General features: G+C 52.7%; 1 protein-coding gene across 4 annotated transcripts; it reads right to left on the bottom strand.

The window, feature by feature from the left end:
- Positions 1-1,971: 1,971 nt before the first annotated feature.
- KMT5A (lysine methyltransferase 5A) lies at positions 1,972-21,254 on the bottom strand. Of its 4 annotated transcripts, XM_069496979.1 has the most exons (9): positions 21,245-21,254; positions 16,276-16,291; positions 16,170-16,185; positions 14,913-15,069; positions 10,831-11,050; positions 10,324-10,411; positions 5,292-5,351; positions 3,530-3,720; positions 1,972-2,934 (listed from the first exon to the last, which is right to left on the bottom strand). In XM_069496979.1, exons 1-9 carry the CDS (start codon positions 21,252-21,254, stop codon positions 2,724-2,726), a joined length of 969 nt encoding a protein of 322 aa, XP_069353080.1. In that variant the 3' UTR covers positions 1,972-2,723. The 4 variants fall into 4 exon arrangements, with proteins under 4 accessions (XP_069353080.1, XP_069353078.1, XP_069353081.1 ...); XM_069496977.1 differs by having other exon boundaries at positions 16,170-16,291; XM_069496980.1 differs by lacking the exon at positions 21,245-21,254 and adding an exon at positions 16,560-16,688 and having other exon boundaries at positions 16,170-16,291.
- Between the last annotated feature and the right edge of the window lie 1,078 nt (positions 21,255-22,332).

The raw sequence follows: 22,332 nt of genomic DNA on the forward strand, positions 1-22,332 counted from the left end.
AGGTTCTCAAGCCAGATCTCAGGAGGCATAAGAAGTGGTTGCTGCAGCAATTGTTTTTAAAAAAATGAACAAATAAATACAGCAACTAAGTATCAGAACTTGGCAGCACTTAGGAGCTATCAGTCCTGAGCACTGGTGAAGAGTGAATGGTAGAAACCACCCAAATTTTAATCTAATAGCTAACATCGATCACTGAGGGTTATTATGTGCAAGGCACTAGTGCAAGTGCTTTTGTATTAACTCATTAAGTCCTCACAGTCACTCCCTATTAAGGACTGTTCTTGTCTCCATGTTACAGAGGAAAGTGACGCACAGGAAGGTCAGGTACCTGCCCAAGGTTATGCTGCTACGTGACCGGAAGCAGAGGTTCTGTTCCAAGGCCTGAGCACGTGGCCACCAGGCCACACAGTCCCCTCTGAGGGGACGATATACCTGATGACCGACACCTCTGCGTGGCAAGTGGGCGCAGACCATTCCTACTTGATGGACAAGTTTCAGAGAGGGAAGTGCCCAAGGTCACATGGCTGACAAATGCTTAAAGCTCATGCCGGAACTGGATCTCTCGCCTCTAAACCGAGGCCTCTGCCACGGTCCCAATCTGCCACCGCTGCCCAAGCGCGGTGGAGACACAGATCTGGGCTGGGAGGGGGCTCAAGTCTCCTAAGTTAGAAATGACAATAACGACAATTACAGCAGCTAAAATTTATGACGCCTGCTCCGGGCAAGGCACTGTTCTAAGGCTCAATATGCTGTAACTTTGAACCTCCATGAACACCTACGACCCCCACATCACACAGACGAGGAAACTGAGGAACTCAGGAGTCCAAGGGAACACGCTCAAAATCCTATCGGCAAGACTTTCTGGCTCCTTTGGAGGACATTCACCACAGTTTAGACTCGTGGGACGTGTGACCCTTTTGTAAAATAAAACAGAAAGTCAGACCCTACTTTTTTCTCCCTCTGCCTTGTACAAACAGAAAGACACACACAGGTGGCCTTGCCTGGCAATAAATATTTTAATTTTTCTTGTTTCATTTTTATGATGACAAATAATTTTCAAGTTTATTTCCTTTTTTTGTTTGTTTGCTTAAATACAAAGCTAAACCACAAACAGGTACGATCAAGACATTTTATCTCACATTTACACACTCCCGTCGGATCCTCCTCCGATGAATTGGCTGACCGCTGACCAGGCTGGCGTGGGGCGGGGGGAAGACTTTCTTAGGTAGCACCGTCGTGAGGCCTGGGGTGGGGGTGCATCGAGGACGAGGACAGGCTCTCACACCTGTCTCCGTTCACATTTACCTGGGACCAGGGCGAGCCGGAGACCCCAGACCCCTGAGCTCCTGAGCCCCAGCCCCCGGGACTGAAGGGACAGTGCGTGAGAGTCGGTCCTGCTGAGGGAGGGAGGAGAAAGCCACCCACTCCTCCTGCCGTCACAGTCGAGGGAAAACTTCAGCCTTATCCTTGATCCCTGGGGGCCGCTGGGCCCTGCCCGCTGCCCCGCACACCCGGCGCCTTTCTCTGAGGCGGACAGAGGCGGCTGGGGCGGGGGTCCCGGGCCTGTGGGTTCACACTCCAGTTCACGGCTGCGTCTTCGCAGGAAGGACACGGGTGGTCTGACAAAACAGAAGGCCTTGACAGCAGGCCTGGAACTTTCAACCCAGCAGAATCGGGGGTGTGTTGTAGGGATGGGGTTGGGGGGGTGTCGGGTAAGTAATTTCTGGTCCCACTACAAAAACTTTATTTTTGATTAGAATAGAGTACCATCTCAAATCTCTTCTACAAAAACAAAAACCAAAAAAAAAAAAAAAAAACCCCAAAAATAATGCAGCCACTTCACTCACTTCAAGACCTATATACATGTAAGTTGTTTTCTGTGGTTTTTTTCTTTTTTCTTTTTTTTGATTTTTTTTTTTTTTTGGTTTCTTTTTTTGATTTTTATTATTTTTTTTTAAAATAAATTCAGTGTTCACATTTCTATAAAGAATTAACCCAGTTGCAGGAAACCCTGCCCTGGCGGTAGGTAAGCGATGCTTTCCCTGCCCACGTCTGGTTTCATTACCCGCCCTGATGCTTCAAGGTGCCCGGAAAAGCGGCAGCCTATGGAAGAGTAAATCTGCGCCCGGCCCGTGCTCCCGGGCCACGGGGTCAGTAAGCTTTCGAGAAAGCAGAGGGGAAGACTAGCTTACTGTGAAACCTTTTTAAAAAATATTCATACACTTCAGTGTGCGCCTGTCGAGACGTCAGGAGAACAAGAGCTTGGGAACATCCCGTCCAGGCCGCTGGGAGGCAGCGTCTTCCTCGCACTCCGTCTCGGGACGTCAGGAGTGCGGGGACAAAGTCCTGGCTCTTCCACCGGAGGCAGGAGACTCGCCCGGCTTCCTGCTTCAATCAAACATGACTCTTTCCTCTAAAACCTGTGCTGAGTCTTGGACTGCACGCACGGGAAGCACAAACGTTCGGCTTGTATGCAAAAAAAGTACAAAAACAACTAGAATATAAAAGTTTTGGTAATATAAGGCCATCTGTTCAAGTCCACCTTGGAAACCTGTAACAGATTATTTAAATACTACAGTGAAAAGGCATCTTAATATATTTTTTAAAAACATCTGAAGTCATCCGCTAAGATTAAGTGTGTACAAAAAAAAAAAAATCAATTCCCTTTGAGGGCACTTTGTCCTTTGAAGAAGGGAGGGCGGGGCAGGGAGGGCGACAGCCGGCTAATGCTTCAGCCACGGGTAGGCTTCGATGGAGGCCTTGCTGCGGTCCCCATAGTCATACAAGAGCTCCTCCCCGGCCTCGATGTCTCGGGAGGCGATGAGGATGAGGTGAGGTACGCCGTCGATGTCGTGCAGTTTGGTCTGGCAGTTCCCGCACTTGCTGTGATTGATCAGCCTTCCCAGGCGGTTCGTCTCTCTGGTTGCATCCACGCTGGGGGGGGCAAGAAAGGAGCCTTTTAACCCAGTCAGAGTCACGCCTGCTCTCCACACTGGTGGGATGTCGATTCACAGCCGTGGTTTTGGGAAAGAGATTCAATGCAAAAGCTATTTTCGAGAGCCTGGAGAGGCCCTGGGCGGGGGCCTCGGGTGGAAGTCAGGGGAAGCCAAAGGGCTCTTTATGGAGGCACAGGAGGCGACTGCAGAGTTTTGCAAAATAAATAAATGGATAAAAATCAACGCCACCGGCCATCGCCAGGAAGGAGCAATTAGCGATTTCCAGAGCTGCTCTGGCCAAATGCCCTGAAGAGGGAGAGGCCAGCGAGCTGCTAAACAGGTTTGCATGTGACTAGGCCGCGTCTGCTGCGCGCTGGATGAGACGATATCCAGAACAGCTCCCCTTCCAAATATTAAAAATGGGAAGAGTGCGGGGGTGGGGAGGAAGGAGCTGCAGCACAGCTTTGAAAAAGGCAACAAGAACACGAGAAGCAGGACCAACGAGGCTCGGGAGCTCTCTGCGGCCCCGGCCCCCTGGCCTGTCCTCTCTGCCCAGCTGACGGAAAAGCCACGCAAGGCGACGGCGGACTTACCAGTAGGTCTTGCTCAGATACTGGAAATAGTACATGTAGCAGCCCGTGGAGGGGTCTTGTGCATACAGAGCCTCCCGCTTCTTGGCATCGGTGATCTCAATGAGGTCCCCGTGGTATTCCACCACGAAGTCACCCCGGGAGAACTGCTTGGTGGCTATCACGCCCCTGCCCTTGCCATCGATGAGGTCAATCTGTTGGGAGGTGAGCAGAGTGCTGGTTCACAAGAGCAGTGGATGCTGCCACGCACGGCGGCTTCCTGGGAGCTCGGGGTTTACGCCACTCCTGACCAGCTTTGTTGAAATATGCCACGATTCACTCATTTTACGTGTACGGCTGGATGGGTTTTATTAAACCTATACAAGGCCGGGCGCGGTGGCTCACGCCTGTAATCCTAGCACTCTGGGAGGCCGAGGCGGGTGGATTGCTCAAGGTCAGGAGTTCGAGACCAGCCTGAGCGAGACCCCGTCTCTACTAAAAATAGAAACACATTATATGGACACCTAAAAATCTATATAGAAAAAATTAGCCGGGCATAGTGGCGCATGCCTGTAGTCCCAGCTACTCGGGAGGCTGAGGCAGTAGGATCGCTTGAGCCCAGGAGTTTGAGGTTGCTGTGAGCTAAGCTGACGCCACGGCACTCACTCTAGCCTGGGCAACAAAGTGAGACTCTGTCTCAACAAAAAAAAAAAAAAAAAAAAAAAAACCTATACAGCTGTGCAACTATCAGCACAGTCTAGTTTTAGAACACTTCCACCACCCCACAGATTTGGTTCCTGTGTCCACCTGCAAAGCACGGTCACATCGGATCCTCAGGAGAGATCTGGTAGGTGGGTGTTGCCCCATTTTACAGAGGAGGAAACTGAGGCTTAGACAGGCAGAGCCACGTGTTGAAGGCCACACCGCTTCAGCAGTGGTGTAGCAGGGACTCTTTTCATACAGCTGGCCTCTCTGGGTAGGCACCATGCTCTATGCCTCTCTTGGCAAACAGGACCCAGAATTCTGGGTCTTTCCTCCATTCCATAATTTACCCTCTCGTGTCTCTCCTCATTCTATTGGAGGGGGCTAATCGAGGGGCTCAGGACTTAAGTTTGGATCCCCCTCGGGGGGCAAGAAGCAGCAGCTTTCTGACTCTCGGTCCCAGGACAGACTCATCTGGCCACTACTGTGGCCAAATGACATGAGTTTGAAATACACTAAGAGAAAAGCAACTTTCTTGGGCATTGCCATTCCCAGGAAAACAGCGTTTAGGGAAGTGGACGGAACCAGCCACATGCTGCGATTCCATTTATGTCACCTGTCCAGAAAAGGCAAACCCAGAGACAGAAAGCAGGCAGTGGTTGCCAGGGGCTGCAGAAGGCGGGCAGAACCACTGGTATTGGGCACAGGGTTTCTGTCTGGGAGGATGAAAACGTTCTAGAATTAGACAGGGATGATGGCTGCACAGCGTTAATGCACTAAACTAGATGCCACTGGATTCTATACTTTATAATGGTTAAAATGGTAAATGATACGTTAGGGATATTTTCACACAATTCCTAAAAAAAAGTTTCCCCAGGGTAATGCTTACATACAAGGCCCATTTATGTTTCCTTCATAAGACATTTCCCCAACGAGTTTTAATAACTGGCTCTCTGACAGCCTACGAGAGTCTGACTGGCACAGTGGCCACGGGAGGGCCAGGGCCACATGGCGGCCACTGGCTGCGGGACCAGGGCAGGTGAGCGCCCCAGCCCAGCCCGACGCAGGCAATGCCACCCCTTACCTTCATGCCTTCTTCCTTCCCACTCTCGATCAATTCATCTATTCTTTTCCTTTCTTCCGACTGGGTGGAGAAGCAAGAAAAAAGAGCAGGATCAGCCTTCTCTCCAGGCCGTTCTGGGTCATTCCATGGCCTCGAGCCCTGGCCACCCGGGCCACGCCCACAGGGTCACAGTCGGCCTCCGTGACATCGGTCCCCAATGGTGCCAAGGCTCCCAGGCACCTTTCTCCTTTTCTTATCAGCCCTATGTTGTGGATGATCTGTCACCTGAGGTTCAGTTGGATTGGGAGGGACACAGTGGTGGCCCAAGGGCAGAATGGGGCTTGTAGATATGTTCTGTTTGGCCCATGTAGTGTTTTAAAAAATATCCAAATTGGCCAGGTACAGTGTCTCACACCTGTAATCCCCACACTTCGGGAGGCTGAGGTGGGAGGATCACTTGGGGCCAGGCATTCAAGACCAGCCTGGGCAACACAGTGAGATCCTGTCTCTACAAAAAAGTAACAAATTAGCTGGGCATGGTGGCACACGCCTGTAGTCCCAGCTACTCAGGAACCTGAGGCAAGAGGATTGCTTGAGCCCAGGAGTTCAAGGCTGCAGTGAGCTATGAATTGGGCCACTGCACTCCAGCCTAGGTGACAGAGCAAGACCAAAGTGAGACTGTCTCAGAAGAAAAAAATGTACAATCACTGACATCTAAAAAGCAGGACTCTGACTTCACATAAAATCAGCTATGACAGATTAGAGGCTACACCCTTGGAACAGGACATGTTGCCACGTCCCTCCTATCCGAGGGCCCCTCCAGACGTCTGTTTAGGATCTCTGCGCTCCATCTCTCCAGAAGCCACCGCCAGGGATAAGAAGACGGCCTCCCACCTGGAGGGTCAGCACAGCCCTGTGTCCCTCTCAGTGTCACCTCTTCCATAGGGCCACCCTTCCTGCTCCTACCTCCGTCCCTAACCTGGGTCTCACTGCTCTGTTGGCGCACAGGACACTAGGGAGTAAAAGCGAACTATACAGAGACACACCAGAAGCCCCAGACCAGCGTGGCTCGCCAGCACGGACCACCGCTGAACTGGGTGACGCGTGTGGGGAGATGGCCCCGGCCGCCCAGCTCAGAGCCTCCCCACGCAGAGGCCCAAACCAGCTCGCAGCTTCGCCAGTCACTCGGTCCACATCTGCAGCGTGCCAGGTCCTGTGATGCTGGGGACATTGCTGAACAGTGAACAGTGAGCTCAAAGACAGTCCCTAATCTAGCCACCTCCTCTCTGTGCCTGCTGCTGCCCCCCAGCCAAGGCACGGCCAGCTCGCTGTTCTCCCGGCTTCCACGCCGACCCGGCACGCTCCAGTTCCACGAGACGTGAAGGAGGTCGTGTCATTTCCCTGCTCAAAGCCTTCCGGTGAGTTTACGTAAAGGCGATGCACCAATGTTGGCTCCTTAGTGGGGACAAATTTACCAGGGTACATTAACAGCTAACAGTGGGAGAAGCTGGGTGAGGGGCCCTATGGAAACTCCCTGTACTACCTTTGCAACTTTTCTATAAGTCTAAATTTATTCCAAAATAAAAAATTACTTAAACAAAAGCCTTCCTCCAGCTTCCCACTGCCACTGAGATAAAATTCAAAACTTTTCCGATGGTTTAGAGGTTCTGCAGGCCACAGACCCTGCCTCCCTGGCCTCATCTACCACCCTGGCCCATGCGCCCACCCTCAGCCACAGCTGCTGGCTGGTTCACAAGGCCAAACTTGTTCCTGCCTCAGGGCCTTTGCACTTGCTGGTCCCCCTCCCTGGGGTGCCGTGCCCTGTCCCCTATGTATTTGCCTGGCTTGATCCTCACTTCCTCGGAGAAACTTCCCTGACTACCATGGCTAAAGTAGCCTTAAACTAGCCACCCTACCAAGCCACTCTGTTTCATAAGATTAATAACGAAGTGCTGTCCAAAATTATCTTGTTCTTTATCTCTTCTAATTAATCACCCCACACTTCAATATAAGCTCCATGAGTACACGGGGGCCCTGTAGGGGCCTGATCTAGTTTACTGTGGAATCTCCTGGCCTAGAACAGTGGCAAGAAATAGGCCCTCCAAGCACCACCACCAGCACGCGCGCGCACGCGCGCACACACACACACACACACCCGCCTTGCTGCGTGATCAATTCGCTGCAAGTGTGCAGAGTCATGAGGAATGTGGTGGCCTCTGTAAATGGGAGCAGTCCCGGGAAAACCAGGGCGGCCAACGGGGGATTTTCCTGCTGGGACTGACCACAGCACAGAGGAAACGAGCTGGGGCCAGGCTGGACGCCCAGACGCACAGCCAGGGCGGCAGAGTCTCCCGAAGGCCAGAAGTCGGGGCATGCCAACAGCCAGCTCTGGGCTTCCTAAAGGGAACTCTGGCAGCAGCCCACAGTGGGGCCTAGAGGCAGATGGACTGGGAGGGACACAAGGTCGGAATCAGGGCGGGTGAGGAGGGCCTGTGCACAGGAAGGAGGGGACCTTCCCGAGGTGGAATCAGCAGGTCGCTCTACGTGTCGGGCTCTGGGGCTGAGCTGGGGTTGAAGAAGCCAGGGCATTGCCAACAGGCACGGTTCCTGCCCCAGTGCTGGCTGCCACCCGATCCGAAGCCAGACCAGCCAGCAAAAGGGGCCCCCGCAGTGAAGTGTCAAGGGGTTCAGGGCAGCTCTCCAAGGCTCACCCTGTGTCCAATCCCTGCAGCCCAGATGCTACCCTGTTGCCTTGGACTTGGACTCTGCACCTAGACCCTGCCCTACCCACTGTCTTCAACTCAGCAAGGTTTCTGAGAAGCTGTGAATTTTAGTTTCACTCCTGACTACCTGGCCAATAACAGCTTCTCTCATGCCCCACGCGCCCCGGGCCCAGAAGGGCAGTCAGGTTCGGACTGACCTCGCCCCTTAGATGGGGCCCGGCTGCCCTGCCCTGGGCTCTCTTTGCAGTAGAGAGAACATACTGGGTAGGGGAAGGAGGCAAAAAAAAAAAAAATAATAAAAAATAAATTAAAAAAGGAGACCACAGTGTCCCGGCCAGCACCAGCCACACTGTCCTGCTGTCCTGGCCAGCCACAGCCCCCAAGCCCAGCCAGTCCCAGCCCCATCAGAACTGGCCAACACAGCCCGACTGCCATGGTGCTCACTCAGCAGAGCCAACACAAACAGTGAGGGATGTGGCTCTCGCTTACAAGTGGCCCTTCGTCCGGGAACAGAGCGAGTTTTATTGTGCCTGCAGACTGTGCTTTGGGGACCCAGGGCTGCCCTCCCGCTCCTCGGCTGCCAGACTGGGCAGCCCTGCATGCTGGCCCGCTGCAGCCGCCACTCCCCCCACAGCCGAGCCCGTGCTGCTTCTTAGCGAGGCAGAGGCAGCTGCCCCCACCAGGAATCCCAAGCGGCCCTGGGCGAACTTCAGCACAGGCTGCCTGTGTGGGCGCTGCGGCTCCGAGCCGGCTGGGAGGCGTCCTGGGTTCTGCGGCCTGGCACCGCCTCACCCTCTGCAGTGCTGTCTTTAAGAGTGACCTAGCACAGCCTGCCACTGCCGGCGCGTGTTTTGTAACAGCTCACTCTTGGTGGAAAGACATTGCCTTTTTCAGGAAATGAAGCCAAAGCTGCTCTCGGGGGGGGGGAAATGGACCCCTTTTTTGGTTTGTTTTTTTAAATGAAGTTTCATCAATTAAAACAAGGAGCAAGAATGAATACTGGACCACTGTATATCTGGATATTTAACATAAAAAACGATGAAGGAATTTACTGAGGATTGGAACGCTAAAACTACCAAAGCGGGGGTCCCCAGCCCGAGGGGCAGGGGGCAATCCTGAGCACTGCTCCCAAGCCCAGCGATCGCTGTCAGGGTGTGGGAGAGTGGAGGGGCTGCCCCAGTGTCCCTGAGTGAGAGGGACCTGGCCACGCCCTGGGCTTCCTTAACAGAAAGGCAACAGCCACACCTCACCGCATCAAATATTGACTGACTGCTGCATAGCTCAGCCCTTTGCAAACACGGTGGCGGAGGCCGGCGCTGCCAGCTGCCCTTCCCACCGGTGTTTTTCCCTCTGTTCCGCATGTTCCTAGCGATGACAGCTAGGGGGAGGGGGAGCAGAGGCAGCAACAGCACAGGGAAGCAATGGTGACGACAGTAACAGTTAACTGGCGCTTGCTGTGTGCCAGGCATTGTTGTAAGGGTGCTACATGCGTGAACACATTTATTTACTCCACCCGACAGCCCACCAGGTACTACACGTCATCATGCCATTTTACAGCCAGGAGCACCGAGGCAGAGAGGGTAAGTGAAGGGCCTACAGTTACATAACCAGTAAGTGGCTCCAAGCCATTGCTCCTTACCACCCTGAGCCACAACATGGAAACTTCCAGACAACAGATGAGACAAGCCTCTGAAAGAATGGGCAACCTTCCCCACAATGCCAGGCTCCACATGGCCCTGCCAACAGATCCTGGAAAAGCCACCGTCACAGTAGTGCCTGGCTTCCCATGCCACATACTACAAGGTCCAAGGCTCCTTCACAGAAGTGTCATCACCAAGCCTCACAGTGATCCCATCAAAAAGGCAGAGCAGGCTGAGCACAGTGGCTCAAGCCTGTAATCCCAGCACTCTGGGAGGCTGAGGCGGGAGGATTGCTCGAGGTCAGGAGTTCGAGACCAGCCTGAGCAAGAGTGAGACCCCATCTCTACCAAAAAAGGAAAAAAATTAGCCAGGCATGGTAGCACACGCCTTTAGTCCCAGATACGTGGGAGGCTGAGGCTGGAGGATTGCTTGAGCTCAGGAGTTTGAGGATGCAGTGAGCTGTGATGACACCACTGCATTCTACCCAGGGTGACACAGTGAGACTCTGTCTTGGTGACGGGGTGGGGGACACAAGGCAGAGCAAGCTGTGAAGATGCCAATAGACTGAGGAGAAAACCAAGGCAAGAGAAGGAAGACGATACAAGCGAGGCTCAGGATGTGCAGGCCCGGCACTGCCCACTGGGCACCCCTTCCCCTCCAAGAGCTGGAATCAAAACCACGTGACTCTACCTGCAGCTCAGCTTTGCTCTTCCTGGAGCTCCTTCGGACAGGGTAGAAATCCGTGAGTTTGCGATTCTGTTGCGTTTTTCCTTGAGCTCTGGGTGAGAGGGAAGAAAAAATAAACATTAGGACTGAAAACTACGCTCCCAGCTGGGAGGCACACAACTGCTTAGGAGGCAGCTCCTGCAAACGATGCCACTTAAACACCTCTGTCCACTGGAGCCTGATGGTCACTCAGCTCACCAGCCCATGAGGGCCTCGGAGTGTTTCAAAGCCAGGACGCTTACTCTCGTTGCGGGGGGCAAGGAGGGGAGGCTCTTGCATTCTGGACCCGTGCCAGACTGAGATGCTGACAACTAACAGCATTGCTGACAACGTCTGCAGGAGTCTGAGGCTTTGACAGAGAAAGGCTGAGAGGTGACCACTTAGTTCCAGAGGGACACCTGAGCAGGCTTCCCCAAGGTCAGAAAACCCAAACTGCCCTGCATTAGGAGGGGAACTCACGGGGACACTCACTTTTTCCGAGGCGCCTGTTTGCCCTTGATGGGCTTTTTCAGGGCTTGCTTGGCGACGGCTGCATTGGTAGAATCACAAGACGAGGTTGGAGTTTTTGGAGGTTCTGCTGCTTCAGATTTTTGGTTTGGAAAAGGTGCCAGGGGACCTCTCCTGGCGTCTTTGATCTTCTGTTCCTCGGACTTCGTGGTATTCCGTATTGCATTCCCAGAATTTCTTTTCTCTGCAGGAAGAGAGAGGGAAAAGACCAGGGGTTATTCTATACTCTCTGTCTCCCCAATTTCTAGACCTTACGCTGCATTCTAAGATAGGCTTTGAGAAGAGAGGACCCTGGGTGTGCCAGGCAGGAAGGTCCTCAGCCTACTGAGCCCTGTGTCCACTACCGGCTATCCTGGGAGGAGAGAATAGCTCCAGCTCCATTTATGTATTATTTTAGAGACAGGGTCTTGCTCTGTCACCCAGGCTGCAGTGCAGTGGCCTGATCATAGCTCACTGCAGCCTCCAATTCGTGGGCTCAAGTGACCCTCCTGTCTCCGCCTCCCAAGTACCTGAGACTACAGGCACGTACAACCCCACCCCAATTTTTTCCACTTTCTGTCTTTCTTTTTCATAGACAGGGTTTTGATGTGTCACCCAGGCTGGAGTGCAGTGGTGCCATCATAGCTCACTGCAGCCTCAAACTCCTAACCTCAAGAGATCCTCCCACCTCAGCCTCCTGAATAGCTGAGCTGGTACCACCACACTGGGCTCATTTTTTTATTTTTTTTGTAGAGATGGGGTCTTGCTTTGTTGCCCAGGCCAGTCTTAAACTCGTGGCCTGAAGCCATCCTCCCACCTCAGCCTTCCAAAGTGCTAGGACTACAGCCGCAAGCCACCACACATGCCTCTAGCTCTACTTTTTGCCAGAGATACTGTGCAGAGGTTTTGGGCTTCTGCATCCTGATGCGGCAGAGCCTGCAGGCAGAAACACCACAGCCAGCAACGCTGATAAGAGCGCTCCATAGACAGCTTTCTGGAATTAGGCTGCAGACCCGACATCAAAAGCTCAATTCTTAATTTAAAGAGTGGGCCAAGGCCGGGCACGGTGGCTCACGCCTGTAATCCTAGCACTCTGGGAGGCCGAGGCGGGTGGATCGTTTGAGCTCAGGAGTTCGAGACCAGCCTGAGCAAGAGCAAGGCCCCGTCTCTACTAAAAATAGAAAGAAATTATCTGGCCAACTAAAATATATATATAGAAAAAATTAGCCAGGCATGGTGGCACATGCCTGTAGTCCCAGCTACTCGGGAGGCTGAGGCAGGAGGATCGTTTAAGCCCAGGAGTTTGAGGTTGCTGTGAGCTAGGCTGACGCCACGGCACTCACTCTAGCCTGGGCAACAAAGCGAGACTCTGTCTCAAAAAAAAAAAAAGAAAAGAAAAGAGTGGGCCAGCACTGGGGACCGGACTAAGGCAACAAAGCAGAAACTCTTCCCCAAGAGTTGCCTGGCTTGCTTCATTTCAGACTCAAAAAAAAAAAAGTCTCCCCTTCTAGTGGGGTTGAAGCCCCAGGTTCACAGTGGTTCTCGGCATGGTGCCTGGGCAGACGGGTCCATGCGTTTTGAGGCACACTGCAAATGATTTGTTACTGAAAACACTTGGGGAGTGCCAGTGCTGGTAAATGATTTGCTGGTTTCTTTTTAAATGATCTAGTTTTAAAAAATAATAAGGCTGGGCACAGTGGCTCATGCCTATAATCCCAGCACTTTGGGAGGCTGAGGCAGAAGGATTGCTTGAGGCCAGGAGTTTGAGATCAGCTTGGGCAACACAGCAAGTCCCTGTCTCTACAAAAATAAAAAAATTAGCCAGGCATGGTGGCATGTGCCTGTAGTCCCAGCTACTCAGGAGGCTGAGGCAGGAGGATGTTGTAAGCCCTGGGGTTTGAGGTTGCAGTGAGCTATGATGATGTCACTGCACTCTAGCCCAGGCAACAAAGTGAAACACTGTCCCAAAAAAATAAAAAAGAGAGAAAAGAAAAAGAAAAGAAAAGAAAAAAGTAAATAATACACTATAATAAACTCACTGCTGGTAGATGTAAAATGGTGCAGCCACTTTGGAAAAGTTTGGCAGTTACTTAAAAAGTTAAACATAGAGTTACCATATGACCCACCAATTTTACTCAAGAGAATTAGAAACATATGTCCACACAAAAATCTGCACAGGAATGTAGCAGCTTATTCCTAATAGCCAAAAAGTAGAAACAACCCAAATGTCCATCAACCGATGAATGGGAAAACAAAATTTGGTCTGTCTATACAATGGAATATTATTCAGCCATAAAAAGGAATGAAGTGCTAATATGTACTTCAAGGATGAACCTTGAAAACATGATGCTAAGTGAAAGAAGCCAGAAACAAAAGACTACATATTGTGTAATTACACTTATAGGAAATAAGAATAGGCAAACCCATAGAGACAGAAAGTAGTTTCATGGTTGCCTTGAGCTGGGGGACGGATGGTAACTCCTAATGGGTACAGGAACTTTGGGGTGATGAAAATGTTCTGGAATTAGACAGTGGTAATGGTTGCATAACTCTGCAAATACACTAAAAACCACTGAATCATAAACTTTTAAACGATGAACTTTATGATAGGTGAACTGTACCTCAATAAACCAAAGAGAAAAATAAACAAATACATCAAACCTATTCAGATCATTTTTACTCCTTTGTACGCCTTCTTAGGTGGAATCAGAGGAAATTAAGGCCAGGATGTTACGCATACTCCTGGGAGTATGTGGCGCTGGTGGGTATCATCTGTCCTATCAGTCAGAATCATGGACAGGAGCCTTCAGGGTCTCCGAAGTCCGTCTGATCCAGCTCTAATCATAGTAACACCATGAGCCGAATGAGCTACTTTTGTACCATGTCACCATTTGGGATAATGTACATTCTGCCCCACTCCCAAAGTATGTGAGACTGGCCAGCTACCATTTCTAGAGAGCCCTTTCCCCACCCCTGTGTGGCAGTGCTAACCTAAGGGCTGCACCTGCAGGGATGAGCAAGGATGTGCACCTCACAGTCCAGCAAGGGGAACAGCTGACACATGGAGCACGTGACACAGCCCTTTGGCATTCACGCCCTTCAGAATGGCCCTGTGTGTGAGGTCAGACTCCTCATTCTCACAATTCACAGATGAGAGAACTGGGGCTCAGAAAAGAGGAGCAATCTGCCCAAGGCTCCTTCTTTCTGGTGGCAAAGTTAGGATTAGAACCCTAGTCATCTGAAGACCAAATGAAATAACATCACCCTGTGTGCCAGGGGAAATCAAGCCAAGGGTGGGCTCTTGCCCCCAGTTCAAGGCTTCCCTAGCTCCGATTCTCAGATCTGGCCCCAGAAGTCGGGCCAAATCATCACCTATGACACTTTCTGTTAGCAAACACAAGGCTTCCTTGTATGGAGCTGCTGGCAGCCAGAGGCTCTGCGTCTTTCGGATAAGTTTTTAATTAGAAGGAAGCATGGTGAATTGGGGAAAGCTCACATACCCCACTGCAGCTTTGAAAGGGAATATTTGGATTAGAGCAAGATTTCTAAGAGGTTTCAGTTTGTTTTGCAGGTCCAGGCAAAGTTTTCACTAACTGTGTATTTTCTTGTTCAGTATTTTAACTCTAAATCTCGTTGCAGGGTATGCTGCTTCAGAGAATAGCACTGAATGCTTGAGTGGAAAGAAACTTTAGAAATGGGGTCAAGGCCAGCTCATAAAAGGGAAGGAAGTCGGTTCCCTGCAATTGCCTGGTCTGTACAACCTGAACTCATTATTTCTGCACTTTTAGCACTCATGAGTCTCTCTAATTGCACGTCAGGTGTTATTTTTTTGCAACTTGGCTAGAAAATCAAGCTTGAAGAACATGCTAACTCTTGTGAAAGCAGGAAGAACCTGTCAGACCAACAGGGCACACACCCTGTAATAGGCCACTCTTTAGTAGCAGGATAGAACACGGTCCAAACCTCTCGAACTTGGAATTGAAGAGGCTGTATAATATACACTATATATGCATTCCTACGGAGAAGAGGTTTCTGCAGCCATCAGCTATGATTAGAACGAGGCTTACCTTCTCGTTTCCTGTAGATTCCGGCTAATGGTTTCCCCTGGCATTTGACATCGTGATGTGCAACTGAGTTCTCTTCCTGAAGGGGGGAACGCATTCCAGAGCATTTGTTCGGGCTCATGTAGGAATAGATCTTTGACTGCCCGGTAAATACGTTCTCCTAAAAAGACAAATGCATATTCTGAAAGAGGCTTGAAGAAAAAAAAGATCCTCTAGCATTTAAGGGGACAAGGGGACATGAGAATACAAAAGACAAAAAACAGACGTCGTCATCTCTCAAAACCTGGGCTACTGGGGAATGCCAGCCCCAGTTCTCTCAGGAGACCACTGGCAGGTTTGGAATCCCAGGTCTAAGTCAATGTGTTTCTCGAACACATTGGTCTCTAATTTCGGTCACCAAGGGGACAGGTGGCCAGCTGGAGAACCAGCTGTACACAAAGGTCTGTATAGGAAGGAGACAACCTACCAGCAGTGGGGAGGTCAGAACGACCTGAAGGGCTGGGCCAGGCTTAGGAGTTAACTCCCCTGCCAGGAGCCTTGGTGACTCTAGCTTGGAAACAGGCCTCAGGGACCCTGATTAACCACTGGGTCCTGAGGACAGCTGGGAGGGCTTGTCAGAACTGCCTGAGCCCTCTGCCCAAGCCTGGCCCCTCTCAAATCACAGCAGCCCAGGAGCCTCCCAGGACTGCGGTGCGAAGACTTCTCTCAGGGTGACCGAAGGAAGCTAATGCAAGCTGAGGCTACAGCCAGCGCATTTAGGGCGGTCACTCCACTGCAAAACCGCACCTTGGCGTTAGTAAGAGAGTGGGCAGGCCGGTGGGGCGGCTCAGGTCACTGCTGTCTCTGGGTGTGGGCCTCTCCTCAGAGTAAGCACAGGCAGGAGGAGGGCGGCTTCCCCAGAAACAATGCTAGAGTCTCGCTGCCTTGGTGAACCATTAAACATCAAGTCAGCGAGACCCTTGACCTCTCCAAGGGACCCGGGCAGGCCCCGCACACCCTGGGAAGGCGGCCACCTCCGGGGAAGCTGGGTCTTGGGGTGTGGAAATGCCATAAAGACACCGTCAAACTTTTCCGAGGTCAAATACCGCCAGAGTCATGGCGGAGCCGAGTGTGCACGCCACTCCCAGCCAGGCAGCAGAAAAGGAAGCTGCCCCAGCCGGGCGCCCCTGGGCGGCGCGGCGGGGGCCGGGGGGCGCCCACGTGCTCGCGGCCCCGGCCGGGCGGGCGCGCCGCGTGAGTGCGGGGAGGGTGCCTGCTTACCCCGTCGGTGCGGGGCCTCCCCGGGCCCCTCCGCTCCACCATCTCCGGGCCCGGGGCCGTCGCTGCCACCGCCGCCGCCGCCGCCGCCGCCTCCACCGCGCGGGGCTTGGACATCTTCCTGCCTGGAGAGGGGGACCCGGGGGAAGCGGGGGAGGGGGCGCTCAGGGCGCGGCGGGGCGGGGAGCGGGGCCGCCCGGGCCGGGCGCCGCGGAGGCGCCTCCCGCCGCAGCCATGTTTCGAGGGCCCGGCGGTGGTGGGCCGCCCGCGCCGCCGGGAGGCAGGGGCCGGCCGGCCGGGCCGGGCCGGGGCCCGCGTCACCCTCCCGCCGCCCGGCCCGGCCGGGCCCCGCGCGCCGCCCGCCCCCCGCGCGGCCGGGCCCGACACACCCACCTGCAGCCCGGCCAGGCCCATGGCGACGCGCCCCGCGCCCTCGCCGCCGCGGCCCGGCCACCACCGCTGCCGCTGCCGCTGCTGCTGCTGCTGCCGCCGCCACCAGCGCCGCCGCGGCGCCCCGGGGAAGGGCCGGCGGCGCCCCACGGCGCCCCCTTCCCCCATGGCCTACAGGCAGGGCCCGGCTCCCGCGCGCCGCGGCAGCCCCGGGCCGCCCGGAGCGAGGCTCGCAGGGAGGGAGGCGCTGGCAGCGCGTCCTCCGCGGCCCGCCCGCCCGCCGTCCGGCTCCGGGCCCGGGGAGGGGGCTGGCAGGGGCGGCGCTGCGAGGCTCCGCGGGCGGGAGGGAGGGCGGGCTGCGCGGCTGCGACGAATCCCGACTCGGGCGCGCCCCCTCGCGCGCGTCCTCAGCCACTCGGGGAGGAAGGGGTGGGAAACATGATAATGACAGCCAGGCTCTCGGCCGGCCGGCTCCTTCTCTCGCTGGCTCCAGGGATATTTTGGGAGCCTGGTCGGTGCCAGGCGAAATCAGCAGCGGTGAACGCGACACGCCAGGGCCCTCGGGTGTGCCTGGAGCTATGCTCCCGGAGCGCCTTACAGGCATTTAGCCCTCCCCATAAGCGCATGGGGGCCAGGTCCCGTCTGGATCTCCGTTTAAGACGGTGATACTGTGGCTCAGGAGATATGCAGGGGTTTGCCCAAGGCCACAGATCTAGGAAGTGATGGGGCAAGTGTCAAACCCAGGCGGGCTGTACTTAACCGGTAGGAGACAGGGCCGGTAGGTTATAATGACAAGTTTGCTGGGTGCTTCTCTTGCGTATGTTATCTCATTCAAACCTCACAACAACCCTATGAAGGTAGATACCATTATTATCTCTCTTCTACAGATGGGGAAAGCGAGGCTCTGAGATACGTGGAGTTTGGCCAAGTTCTCAGAAATAGATGGGTTTCCAGCCCAGGCCACCTCACCGCAGAGCCTGCACTCCCAGACACTACCCTTCCTGGTTACAGATGAGGACACTGAGGTTGGGAGGAGCAAATGGTGTTGCAGAAGGGTTTAGCAAGTCATCTTATACTTCTGTCCCCTCCATGAGAAAACGCCCTATAGGTAGACAGGGTTCCAGTCATTCTGGAGGCTGTCTCAGCATAGCTCACTGTCCTGCGCCATTGTGCTGTAGCCATTAGGGCTTGTGGGCCCACGGCCAAAGAGTCACTGTATTTATGCAAAGTCATAGGTGCAAACAAGACATTTCAAGGTATCCAGCTTCTGCTGCCTGGGTGGTGGCCTGGGAGTCAGGGACTGGGTTCCTCTCCCTGCATCTGCCCAGAGGTGCTTTGTGACCATGGTCAAGTCACTTCCCCACTCTGGGACTCAGCATCCTCATAAGTAAAAACCAAGAACCTTGAATTCCATAATCCACCCACGGCACCTTCCAATATCCACAGATAAACAAATGGCTGTTTATAGCTGCTTCTCTACCTCACCTCCCATTAACAGGGATAAAACTGAGCAGGATTAAGTGACAGGTCACTGCTCAGGACAATCCCTCCTCCTGAATCAGCTCATGCATTAGCATCTTTCAAGGCGGGTCCCCACCCCAACCACTAACTGCAGTGGGGTAGGGTACTCAGTCTGCCTGTGCCTTCTGCAGCGACTATGACACCTGAATACCTAAGGGACTACCCACAGGGTGGAAGAGGATTCGAAAGTGACACTCTGATACCCAGGCTGAGCTATTTGAAAGTGTCTTCCACATCTGCAAGGCTGAGAAGTTTTGCAGTGTGTTGCCAAACTACCATGAGAATCATGGTTTTGGAGCAGGAAGCAGCTACACAGATCATCTTGTCTATTTCACATACTATTTTAATACCCTACACCCCCCCCCCCCGCCACCATGGCCATAACTATTTCTGCATCTTAGCCCCCAAATGCAGGAGATACATTGCAAGCTAAGTACCCATTCCTCTCAATGCTGCAGCTCTAGTATAAAAACTCTTAATGTTGCCCAGGATTTCACAGAAATATAACTCAACAGCAATAATACTAATCACTAACACTTATGGAATGTTTACTGCGTGCTAAGACTGTAAAACTGCATTATTTGACTTAATCTTCCCATCAACTTTTGAGAGGATACTATTATTCCTATTTCACAGACGTGGAAATTGAGGCTCAGGGAAGATAAATCATTTGCCTAAGAGTTATATGACTAAGCAGTGATGGACCCAGTTCTGCTATATCAGGGTGCTTTATCGTAAACAATGTATATTGCTTCTCTCGAATTCAAACACTAACATACTCATTCATTGGTTCAACAAACATTTATTGAATACATGCTTTGTTCCAGGCCCTGTGCTAAGGACACAACAGTGAACACAGAGAGAGAGAGCACGGTGAGACGAGAAGGGTCAGTAGGACCCTGTAGGCCACGGTGAGGATTGTGGACTTGATCCTAAGAGCAAATCGGGGTGGGGGAGAGTAGTGAGGGTGACATGATAAAAATCTGTCCTCTTGGGGACCACTCTAGCTGCTAAGAGATAATGAATTGGAGATGGCAAAAGTGAAAGGAGGGAAATGAAATAGGAGGCCATTCGATGGTAGCATACTCGGGATTGTAAATGTTTACATGATTATAAAACTTCAAAACCAGAGAGGAGTTGCCTGGTATCTGAACGGTCTGTTCGTGTGACCTAACAGGGCTCTCAAAGTGAACTAACTGCAAGTTTGGAGCAAAGAGTGATTTTCTAGACAAAAAAGATTGACCATTCATTTGAAGTGCTGTAAATGATTTGGTATTTACAATTCTAAATATCCAGTTTAATAGTTTGCAAGGGTAATGAAGCCTGAGAAACAAGTAACTACTAATTTGGGGGTCAAGTAAGACAATGAGAATCATTAACCAATAATTACAAAGGGGATTTGTAAGCCTGCCATGGTAGAAGCTGGAAAACATTCATCTTCACTTTGGCTAAGTAAGGGAGGAAGGGTAGAACAAAGACACAGAATAGCTAGAGTGTGGACAGGGACTGTGGACTTCAAGCTTCCACCTCAGGAAAATGGGAATAACAATTTGTAAAGATTAACTGAGAGGGACTGGGCGCGGGGGCTCACACCTGTAATCCCAGCACTTTGGGAAGCCAAGGCGGGAGGATCCCTTGAGTTTAGGAGGTCAAGACCAGCCTGAGCAAGAGCAAGACTCTATCTCTACTAAAAATAGGAAAACTAGCTGGTGGCCCATGCCTATAGTTCCAGCTACTTGAGAGGCTGAGGCAGGAGGATCGCTTGAGATGCCCGGCCCTTAATGGTAATTATTATTTATCCATTTTTAAGTATTCCAATGGTAATTTTCCCCCATAGATTAATTAAAGCAAGCTTTTTTTTTTTTAAGGCACTGCTTTTCAAACACGTAGTTTAAATGATTTTGCAGTGATGGGAAAAATAAACCAGAGAAGTATAGTCTTATTAAGATTTGTCAGATAATATTAAATATACCTTTAGATGCTTAACACTTTTCTAAAGAAAAATATTAGTCTTAGTTTTCTCTGTGAATTTGGTGATGAAGCTCTTTAACCTGAAGTTCACTGTGCCTCGTTTCTTCATCAGGACCTGGGTAAGTCTTTTCCCAAAAGACCCTACAGGAATCCTGGGAGAATATATGATGCAACTAAGTGCAGGGCCTGAAAACAAAGGGGCCCAATAAATATTTGCTGAATGAATGAATCATTACGTTATTATTATTGTTATAGGGAGCATACTGCATTAAGGCAGATTCCTACTGACACGTGATTCCTTGGAATTTTGAGAAAAATGTAATGCCTCAACTTATTTTTAAAAAATAATAATTCTACTCAACTGTCACGCTCAAATTTTTGGCCCTTTAGCGTGAAGGAGACACAGTGGCTGGAAATGACCAGCGGTTGGAGATCTCTTTGCCGCATAACGTGGGGTTGCACTGTCCTGACAGCAAACTAAGTATGCAAGGAAGGACTTCAGGCAGGGACATCGCCTCTTGCAGCTGTTCAAGCCCACTCAAGCCATACCCCGTGGGTGGAAGTCCCGACCAGCTTCGGGGCGAAGGGCCGTCCCCGCGAGGTGCCAGGGACCTGTTTCACCCCAAACTGGGCCAGCGGGGCCCGGCCCTCGCCCTGGCGGCGAAGAGCTGACTCAGGGTGTGGGGAGGGAAGAAAGGCGCCCGCCGCGGTGTGCACTCCGACGCGCTCCCCAAGATGTAGGTTACCGATTCGCGCCCTCGCCTCGAGGTCACCTCCTTTCCCAACGAGAGAGCGTCCCGAAGTGGGCGAAGCCCCACTCTCTTTCCCCCCCTCACTTGTATCAATAACCACCATTCCCTGGAGGTGCCCGGCGCTTTAGTTTCCAAAGAGCTTTGACATACGGATCCGCTACTTCTGGAGAGGAAGGACAGCGGGTGCCCAAACCTCAGAGAGGAGAAACCGAGGCACGGCAGTGGGAGGGGCTTCTGGGGGCTTTGGAAGCTGGCGGGAGGGTGCCGGGCGGGGAAGGTTCCGCCGCAACCCCCCCTCCGTTCTTCCCCCTCCCACGCGGGTCCCCGCGCTCCGCCCGAGCCACCCGCAGGAGGGCGCGTCCCCGCCGCCGCTCCCGCCACCCCAGCCTCCCTCCAGGGCGACCCCCAAGCCAGCCGCCCCTATGCTGGCCACTGGGCAAATACCTCTAGCCATGGCCCGGCTCAGCCACCGCCTGGGATCTCCCGGGAAACCGAGCTTTCGAAAAAAGTTGCAACAACTGTAGCCAACTGCTCCGCCGAGCTCCAGCTGCTCTCCCTGATTGGCGCCGCCGCCCGCCTCTCCGCAGGCTGCCAGTCGTGATAGGCGGAGTCGGAAATAGAGCCCGCCCTTCTCTCCGCCTCCTCGTCGGGGGCGGGGCCAGCGGCCTTACTTTCTACAAACGCTTTCAGGACAGGTCCCGGCGGAGGAGGTGGGAGGGGGTTTAAATTTGATCGTCTCCCGCCGTTGATTGGCTGCGGTGAAAGGACACCCCGGCTGCCATTGGGAGGCGCCAAACTCCTCCCCCTCTCCGTGCTGAAGCTCCGCCTCCGGAGCTTTATCCCGGCGACTGGAGGTTCGGTCTTAGAGTAGACCCGATCCGGGACTTCCGGGTTTTTTCGGGCTTGACCGGAACCCGACCTTTGACCCCTCGACCTCCCCTTATGACCTGGGAAGACTGGCTCTCAGAGCAGTTTGGCAACTCTGCCACCTGGACCCCAGCAGCAGTTTGATCCATTCATTCTTAGGTTTGACAGGTTTATTGAAAGAGTCCATTATTCCAGTATTCAAAACCCGCTGGCACAACTCCTACCAACTAACTGGGTCAGTGGGTAAACCTTCCAGAACCTTAAAGAGCCTGACCCAACACACCCACTAATTTTACAGATGGGATAATAGAAGAAACGGGTAACTTACTTGCTGCCCAATGTCACCCAGCAGTTAAATTGCAGGGTCTGGTTCAGTCTCTTGACTGTTCATCCTCTAGATGGCTACCTCAACTCCCGGGGACCAACCTGGCACTGTTCCCCACTGGAGGGGCATCAGTCAGTGTGTTCCCAGAGAAGCAGGTGTCCTGGATATTCTTTGCTTTGGACTCAGAGAAGGTGTCCAGTTACTACTCTTCCCTGGGGGGGGGGCCCTCCTGGGATGTAGGAAGAGATCACTCATCCATTCTCTGTCTTTGGTACCTAAGAAGGTTTTGGAGACCCCACAATTGCCCAAGGACCCTGGTACTGCACTAAGAAGGTAGGAA

The sequence above is a fragment of the Eulemur rufifrons genome, chromosome 21 (genome assembly GCF_041146395.1).
Source record: "Eulemur rufifrons isolate Redbay chromosome 21, OSU_ERuf_1, whole genome shotgun sequence".
In the NCBI taxonomy this organism is placed as follows: Eukaryota; Metazoa; Chordata; class Mammalia; order Primates; family Lemuridae; genus Eulemur; species Eulemur rufifrons.

Coding starts and splice junctions, on each gene's coding strand:
- KMT5A (XM_069496977.1), bottom strand. Junction 3,721..5,291: donor GGAAGGAAGAAGGCATGAAG/GTAAGGGGTGGC, acceptor ACCTCCCAACAG/ATTGACCTCATCGATGGCAA. Junction 2,935..3,529: donor TATCTGAGCAAGACCTACTG/GTAAGTCCGCCG, acceptor TGCCCCCCCCAG/CGTGGATGCAACCAGAGAGA.